We start from the raw sequence: 8,619 nt of genomic DNA on the forward strand, positions 1-8,619 counted from the left end.
GAAATTTAGAGTTGCACGAGTGCGGACAGCCTCACGAGAATTGATGTTGAATGAGGAGAAAGTCCAATGTCTGAAAACAAACTAGCCACTCCAGACTGCTCAAATATTTCAGGAGCGCGCGGAAAAGACCACTGATTCCTGTAGACTGTATTATTGAGAAGAGCAAACAAAAAAACAAGCAAAAAAGAACGTGTCAGCAGACACTAGCATTCTGTATACATGGTAGCCAGTATGCAAGTAAACTGAACTCCATGCTGAATTGAATACATAATCAACATACAATGATTAGTCAACACCAGCTTATCGGCTAAAGTACTTTTGCAAACAAAGGCAAAGAATTATCTCATAAAATTAGTTATCTTTTTTCTGTGTGCACAATAAGATCAAAGGGGCTAACAAGTTACACCAAGTAGTCCCAGCTACATTCAGTTATAGACAAAATTTGTTGAATGTATTGGCATGCCCAATGCGAGTTAAATCAACTATTTCAGAATATATGGTCATCCAAACTAACCTTCTCCCATTTTTGCATTGATCTTATCTGCGCATTCTAATTCTATATTTTTCCTATTCCAATATTTTGAGAATCATATATATATATATATTTAAAAAGTTCTCCGTCAATTTATACATCTTCATCCTCGTATTCGAACCCACACGGTGACCAGTCTACTTGGTAGGAGGGAGAGGCGGCCTGAGTCCTGGACTCCTGGTCCCTCCCGCTGGGGCTGGGCTACCTCGTTCGCTTCGCTGCCTCTGCCTACTCCTCTCTCCCCTCTTTCTCCGCTCATGTGCTGGTCCATCGTCTGCCTCCTCGGTTTGTCCTGAATCCTTGGACAGACGCACACAGGCTCAGCTCAGGTAAGGTACAGGCGTACAGCCGCTGCCTTTCCCGTTGCAAATCTTTTCGCCCCCCCTGCACCATCCTGGTCTCACCGTCACTACGACTCGATCTTGCTCGCCACTCGCCTCCCTGGCTCTCTCCCTACTTCCCATGCTGATCTCGGCGTGCTTCGCTTCCTCCTGCCCCAGAGCCCGGCCTCGTTGGAAACTCGACTGATTTCCCTTGGTACTTGCTGTTCCTATCCAATCACTCTAAATTATTTCTCTTTTCTTTGTTGATTGCTTTCCTTGGTTTTTGTTTCTCATGGCGTCTATATTTTCTTGGCATGGTGCGTGTTTCTCTCCCTTTTTTCCCATCCGGTTCATGCATGTTCTGCGGTTGTTGTTTACTTATACCCTTTGAGGTTCCGCTCTTGCGGATTCTCCAACCTGTGTTTATGTCCCCCTGCATTTCTTTGTCCGGTGCCACCTCACGTCTCCTCACCTAGCAAAGTAGCAGTCATTTTAATAGTAGCATTTCCACATCAAGCTCTCTAATCTGCGCTTCTCTTAATTAATTTATTCGCCCACAGGCGGTTGCTGGATCCTTTGGCGTTCCCCATCCGGCCAAGAATCCTGCAAGAGCCTGCTTGGAGTTGGAGCCGGCCAAACCTGCTGCCGTCGACGTCTCGGGCGAGGCAGCCTTGAGCATCAGTCTCCTTGACGAGGCAAGCAGGCCATGATGAGCTTCAAGGGACACGAGGGGTTCGGTCAGGTGTCCGGAGCCGGGATGAGCCAGGCCTCCCATGGCGCCGCGCCTGCCGGAGCCCCGCTGCCGTGGTGGGCTGGGGCCCAGCTGCTGTCCGGCGAGCCGGCGCCCCTGTCCCCGGAGGAGGCGCCCCGGGACACCCAGTTCCAGGTCGTGCCGGGGGCCTCTCAGGGCACGCCGGATCCAGCGCCGCCCAAGGGAGGGACACCTAAGGTCCTCAAGTTCTCTGTGTTCCAAGGTGACTGACTTCTTATCTATTTATCCTGCGCTGTAGAATAAGCTTCAGGAATTAGTTTCTCTTTGTAGCTTAGCTGCTCTGCTGCTGTAGAACTTGCTGGGTATTTTCCTTTCTATTTTTCTTTCCCCTCCAAGAACTGCACCCACCGGTTCTTTAGGCAAGGACGGCAGAATAGCATGTCACCTTTCCTGTGCTGCTGCCTGTATATCACACACAACAATCTCAGCTTGTATCGATGCAAGAAGCTGGCACGGAGTAGATGTACCTGTTTGCATGAACAACAAAGACAATGCTATATGGGGATGTCATGCCAGACGGTGCAATTAGTTGGATTGTCCGTGGTCCTGGGCCCGTGCCCAATAATACCATTCTCCCCAGCGCTGCTGCTGCCTCCTCTGCCTTTTGATGCCGCTGCTGCCGGCTGTTCTATTATTGGCGCCTCCATTATGGTCGCTGCTGCTGCTGCTGCTGCTGCTGCTGTCACTCACTGCTGGGAACCCCACTCCGTTCTAGACGCAAAGGAAGTGCACAGAAATATGAAGGTTGAACACTGCTGATGGCTGCAGGCTTGACCCTAAACTGCAGACATTCTTTGAGACGGTTATTATCTCTTATATATGCTCCGCAGAAATAACTTAGAATAAAATTAATCACATGAAATATGCTGACAAACAGGCAAAATTGGATAATCTATGCTATGAATCTGCATTGGAATAGTTAGCGACGATTGGGAAAGTACACTGCATGAATGCCAACTTTTAAGGTTGGGTGACTCGCCACCGGACTTGAAAAATAGGAGTCGAAATAAAATGGTACTTCTTCAGCTTTTCAGATTTCGGATGTGTGTTCTTTGAAGTCTTCAGAATGCAAGTCAGTTTATCTATGATGGGAGTCGATAATATTTCAGCTCTGTTGTGGTTGAGAGGACTTCCCAACCGCTCATGAAGAATTTCTACTGTCTAGTATTTTCAAAACTGAAGACTAATGGTTTTCTTATCCTGTGATGTCCAGGGAATTTGGAGTCGGGTGGTAAAGGAGAGAAAACCCCAAAGAACTCTACCGCTGTCGTTCTGCAGTCGCCATTCGCGGAATACAATGGTCGTTTCGAGATCGGTCTCGGTCAATCTATGGTAATATAAGTTTCTATTTGGAAATCGTTACAGTTCAAATCATTTCTTGGAGTTCCTTTCAATGTTGATTCGTCAACTGATTTCTTTGCAAAAGGGGTTGAAAAGCTGACCTCATTTTTTTTCCCAGCTGGTCCCTTCCAGTTATTCTTGTGCTGACCAGTGCTATGGCATGCTTACGACTTATGGAATGAGATCCATGGTATGGTTTATTTGTTTCGAGAAAACAGCGTTCTATTTGGTTGCACTATAAGTGTTTGCATGAACAACGTAGTTCCTAGCAAGCTCTTGCACCAGGTTTTTTTTTCGGGGGGCATCGAAGTTACTTAGATCACATGTATTCTTGCAAGATTCAGTACCACGATGTGTTCTGCTGACCAAACATGTAAAGACAAAGTTCACCTAATTAATATGCCTGAACTGTTTTGGTCAGTGCTCCCAGCCTTAAGCATTAACCTGAATTGACAAAAGGATTTGACTAATTCAATGAATTCAGAACTACCATATATTGTAGTTTACATTATATTATTACAGTTTCATCGAGTAAAAGAGCAAGCACAGATTATGAAGCAAGAAACTAAGAGCGTCGCTGAAATTTATAATGATAACTTCAGATCTCTAATGGCTTCCCTTGTTTTTTTTCCGTGTAACGTAGTCTGGTGGGAGAATGCTGTTGCCACTAATTGCGCCAGCCGATGCACCCGTTTATGTGAACCCGAAACAGTACGAAGGCATCCTCCGTCGTCGCCGTGCTCGCGCTAAGGCGGAGAGCGAGAACAGGCTCACCAAAGGCAGAAAGGTGTGAGAAGACTCTTCTTGTAGCTGGGTGACCCCCTTGACCCTTCCTACTTCCATGACAGTTGACAGCGAGCTACCATCGCAAGCAGCATTTGCGATGCTCCCATGCTTTACAGTCACCACGTTGACTGGTGATCAGTGATCGCTGTGTGCCTGTTCATGCTGCAGCCTTATCTCCATGAGTCGCGCCACCTCCACGCGATGCGCCGGGTGAGAGGCTCCGGCGGGCGCTTCCTCAACACGAATAAAGGAGGGCACGGCACGGACGTTGCTGCAAACGGGGGCAGCAAGATGGCGGCGGCGGCGGCACCATCCCGTCTCGCCATGCCCCCTAGCGCTGAGCCTCCATGGCTGTCAGGGCTCAGCGACGGCAGCAACCCGTGCTGCCACTCCCGGAGTAGTGTCTCCAGCTTGTCCGGGTCCTACGTGGCGAGCATCTACGGTGGCTTGGAGCAGCACCTCCGGGCGCCGCCCTTCTTCACCCCGCTGCCGCCCGTCATGGACGGCGACCACGGCGGCCCCACGGCCGCCACCATCTCCTCCTTCAAGTGGGCGGCCAGCGACGGCTGCTGCGAGCTCCTCAGGGCGTGAACCGAGGAGGGAGGGGATGGCTACTCAGACGAACGGCCTTCTCCCCGATGGCTGGTTGTCTGTAGGCAAATCATTCTTGGCTGTTCTGCATTGGGGTGCGACCTACACATCATCCGCCTACCGTACCTACCCCACCCGTGTCCCTGAAATTCCAGGGTGCTTGGGTTACTTACAGGGGTCTTGTGTGGTGATGTGGCTCCCCCATATGCATTTGCTGTAACATAGCGTACCCAAACCACTGTTGCTTGGTACTTCTCGCTATCACTGCCTCATCAGTATGGATTCTGCATTTCTGCGTTGTCACAGTGTATGAATAATTGAGGCGTCAGACTTCAGGGTTGCTCCAGTTCTTGGAGATAGGTCTGGGTTTGTTTGAAGCTTGCCTGGAGGTCTGAAACTTTGTGTTTGGTGAAGATGCTACGTTATTGCAGTTTGAATCTGTAAGTTTGGGATCAGCATTCAGTTGTTGCATCGTCTGTGCTCTGGTGCCGAGGTGTTCGTTCTGAATATTTGATTCAATTCAAAATCTTCAGCTAAGTTACTACTGGGACACATAAAGTTTAGCTTTTTTATTTTGCTTTTGCAATATATTCAAATTTCACAGTATCCCAAACGCTGCAACTTACTGCTCCACCAGTGTGGCAAATTGGCAATGTGAATCCTTTGCTTTGCTGTCTTGGTCAGTGCATGTATGAATTATATGAATTGACAAACTTCAGAGTTACTACCGTTCTTGGGGATGTGTCAGGACCTGTTTGGTTCCATTAGTCTTAGGATTAAAAAGTTTAGTCCCTAGATTAAAATTTAGTTCTTACCCTGTGTTGACACCTTTTTGGAGCCGTCAATCACTCAAAAGAACCAGCGGCGGTGCTCTCTGGTCAGGCGCGGACGGTCCGCGACACAGAGCCGGACGGTCCGCGACCTGGCGTGAGGCAGCGGTGCTCTCTGCTCAGACGCGGACGGTCCGCGGCACGGGGCCGGACGGTCCGCGACCTGGTGCAGGAACTAGGATTCCCTGCCTGACGGCCGGACGGTCCGCGCGTGCGCAGGGGCGGCGGAAGATCGCCGGCGGCGCCTGGATCTCGCTCCCGGGAGGGACCCCGTTGGGGAGGAGAGATCTTAGGAGTTGTCTAGGCTCGGGCAGACCGACCTAGACTCCTCTAATCGACGTAGAGTCGAGGAGAGGCAGAGAATTTGGGGATTGGAATACTAAACTAGGGCTAAACTAGAACTAGACTAGAACTACTTCTAATGCATAAGGTAAAAACGAGTAATAGACTTGATTTGATCGATTGTTGGGGTTTCCATCGGCCGTAGCCCTTCATCTATATAAAGGGGAGGTCTGGATCCGCTTCAAACTGATTTCCGAGTTAATCCCACGGTTTTAGGTAACAAATCCCACGAGAAACTAGGAACCCTAACTGACTCTGCGCACGCGCGGACCGTCCGCGCCACCACCGCGGACCGTCCGGTCTCGAGGCCGGACCGTCCGCACTGCTCTTTTTAGAGCTCAACATATGCCCCCCTGCCTTTTGGTGAAGGTTGACGAACCAAAAGCATATGAACTAAACCTGATGTAGGTCACCGGCTTTTCGATATGGAGATTATTCAATAAAGCACCAATATAAAGGCCGTTTCGGATTGTATCTTTCTCGGCCATGACCATTTGATCAATGGATCAAAAGGAATAGAATGGAGGTGCCCCCCCAGTCTAGATAGACGAAGGGACTATACATGTACCATGGATTCATCATCGTGCCATTCCATGTTTGAACAGGATAATATACCGACGATGAGTAAATAGGTGGAAAGTACCCTGGTCTCATAGAATGAATAGGCGATGCTTGTTGTGTCGCCTTTCGGGTCGTTTTGTTTGACCGTTTTGTTTTAGCAGGTGATCGGGGTTTCTTTGTTGACCGATCACGTGGAACAATCTTTTTGCTAGTATTTTTGGAGAGCAACTGATCAAAAGTAGGATCGGTTTTGATCAGCCGATTATATGTGCTTTGACCTTGCGTTTTTTTCCTTGCTTTGTGTAGAGGTTGACGCCTTTGGTCATAGGTGTACTGTCCGGCTGAGTTAGCCGGACCGTTTGTCTGAGCACCGGATTGTCCGCACGTAGGTGCCGGACCATCTACGATGCTGGGGCTAGGCTGATGTGTTTGGTTCATTAACTGTGCCTGCCCCCCGGCGTCTTCGGACCTTTTAGCCTTCTCGTCCGAAGCCTTTCGAGCAATCTCCTTTTGTGATATATCTGACATGCGAGGATTGCTGATGACGATGCCCTTGCCTTCACCTTTATCGGCCATTTCGGGCCGAACTAAGACCTTTTTGCATGTGAGTTCTATTGTATTAACAGGAAAGGGTTGTGTGTCTACTTGCATCTCCTGAAAAGCCAATCGACCCTCATTTATGGCCGATTGTATCTGTCGACGAAAAACATTACAATCATTGGTGGCATGAGAAAAGGAATTATGCCACTTACAATAAGCACGCCTCTTTAATTCATCAGGAGGAGGAATAGTATGAGTTAATTTAATGTTGTCGTTTTTCAGTAACTCGTCAAATATTTTATCGCATTTGGCAACATTAAAAGTAAACTTAACTTCTTCTTGTCGATTCTTTCGAATCGACTGTAAAGCAGAACACGCTGAAGGTTTAGCCTGTCCTGGCCAAACCAGTTCGGCGGTGTATACATCCTGGATTCATCGTCCGAATTATCGTATCCCGCTAGATGCATCTTATGGCTAGCCGATTTTGATGTTTCCTTACTTCGGCTTTCACATGTCATAGCCCGCTGGTGTAAGTGCACTAGCGAAAAGAATTGGGTGCCATCTAATTTTTCTTTTAAGTAGGGTCGCAACCCATTGAAAGCTAGCCCTGTCAGTTGTTTTTCCGCGACATGAATCTGAAAGCATCGGTTTCTAGTGTCCCGGAATCTCCGGATATAGTCATTAACCGATTCTTCAGGCCCCTGTCGGACTGAAGCTAAGTCAACCAATTCTAACTCATGTTCTCCTGAGAAGAAGTGTTCATGAAATTTCTGCTCTAATTCTTCCCAAGAGTTAATAGAGTTTGGTGGCAAAGCTGCGTACCATGCAAATGCAGTATCAGTAAGGGACAACGAGAATAAACGAACGCGGTAGGCTTCCCCATCAGCCAATTCTCCCAAGTGTGCTATGAATTGGCTTATATGTTCGTGTGTGCTTTTCCCACCTTCATCAGAAAACTTAGAGAAGTCTGGTATTCTAGTTCCCTGTGGATATGGCACGGTGTCGAATCGGTGGCTATAAGGCTTCCGATACGATTGCCCTGTACCTGACACACTAACACCGAGTTTGTCCCTGAACATCCCAGCTACTTCGTCTCTGATCCTCTCCGCCATGGCTGGCGACCATCCATTGAGTTTGTGGGTGGAAATCTCAGGTTGCCTGACATCACTCTGTCGGCTTTCCTCCCAGGGATGTTTGAGGTGTGTGTTAGGTGTCCTATTAATGTCACCAACTCCTGCCCTATACCTCTCAGGCTCTCTTGTGGTCGAACAGTATTCAGCCCTATGTCCATGAGGTGGTATGGTATGATTATAATGTGTTGCTGGTGGGGCACCATAATGTTGCTGCGATGAATGTGGAAACTGTGCATATTGCGCAGCTCTCGGCTCTGCGTACGCATATCCGGACGGTCCGGCGTAAGAGGCCGGATGGTCCGCGACCTGGCCAAACGGTCCGAAGGTATATCCGGAATGTCCAGCCGTATAAGGTGCTACGTGGGTAGTCTCGTACCCAGATCGTCTGTCGTAAAGAACTGGACGGTCCACGATCGGTCCGAATGGTCCAGGGCTGTACCCGGACGGATCGGTCATATATGGCGCGACTTGAGCAGTGTGCACGTGGACTCGTGTAGAGTCGGATGGTCCGGCGTAATACGTCGGTCGGTTCATGCCATATCCGGACGGTCCGACGTAAGATGGCGGACGGTCCGCAACATATCCGGACGGTCCGGCGTGATGCGCCGGACGGTCTGTGATGGGGCCGAATTGTTCGGGGTTTGTCGGGGACCATAATTAGGGGTACCCTCAAGACGCCTAATTCTCAGCTGGTAACCCCCATCAGCATAAAGCTGCAGAGGCCTGATGGGTGCGATTAAGTCAGGGATCAGTCCATACGAGCGACTCGATCACACCTCGCCCGAGCCTAGCCTCGGACCAGGGCAGCCGACCCCGAGGGATTTCCGTCTCGCCCGAGGCCCCCCTCTAACGGCGGACACGTCTCCGG

At 49.3% G+C, this 8,619-nt stretch overlaps 1 protein-coding gene across 5 annotated transcripts; it reads left to right on the forward strand.

Moving 5' to 3' along the window:
• The first annotated feature begins 591 nt into the window (after positions 1–591).
• LOC100193094 (Nuclear transcription factor Y subunit A-10) lies at positions 592–4,891 on the forward strand. Of its 5 annotated transcripts, XM_008682881.4 has the most exons (7): positions 642–861; positions 1,033–1,069; positions 1,416–1,829; positions 2,841–2,959; positions 3,087–3,158; positions 3,612–3,755; positions 3,923–4,891. In XM_008682881.4, exons 3-7 carry the CDS (start codon positions 1,562–1,564, stop codon positions 4,343–4,345), a joined length of 1,026 nt encoding a protein of 341 aa, XP_008681103.1. In that variant the 5' UTR covers positions 642–861; positions 1,033–1,069; positions 1,416–1,561; the 3' UTR covers positions 4,346–4,891. The 5 variants fall into 5 exon arrangements, with proteins under 5 accessions (NP_001345563.1, XP_020408642.1, XP_008681103.1 ...); NM_001358634.1 differs by lacking the exon at positions 1,033–1,069 and having other exon boundaries at positions 592–861; positions 3,923–4,882; XM_008682882.4 differs by lacking the exon at positions 1,033–1,069 and having other exon boundaries at positions 642–866.
• Positions 4,892–8,619: the final 3,728 nt, after the last annotated feature.

The sequence above is a fragment of the Zea mays genome, chromosome 5, assembly GCF_902167145.1.
Source record: "Zea mays cultivar B73 chromosome 5, Zm-B73-REFERENCE-NAM-5.0, whole genome shotgun sequence".
Lineage (NCBI taxonomy): Eukaryota > Viridiplantae > Streptophyta > Magnoliopsida > Poales > Poaceae > Zea > Zea mays.

Coding starts and splice junctions, on each gene's coding strand:
- LOC100193094 (NM_001358634.1), top strand. CDS start 1,562: ATGATGAGCTTCAAGGGACACGAGGGGTTCGGTCAGGTGTCCGGAGCC. Junction 3,159..3,611: donor CTTATGGAATGAGATCCATG/GTATGGTTTATT, acceptor CGTGTAACGTAG/TCTGGTGGGAGAATGCTGTT. Junction 3,756..3,922: donor GGCTCACCAAAGGCAGAAAG/GTGTGAGAAGAC, acceptor TTCATGCTGCAG/CCTTATCTCCATGAGTCGCG.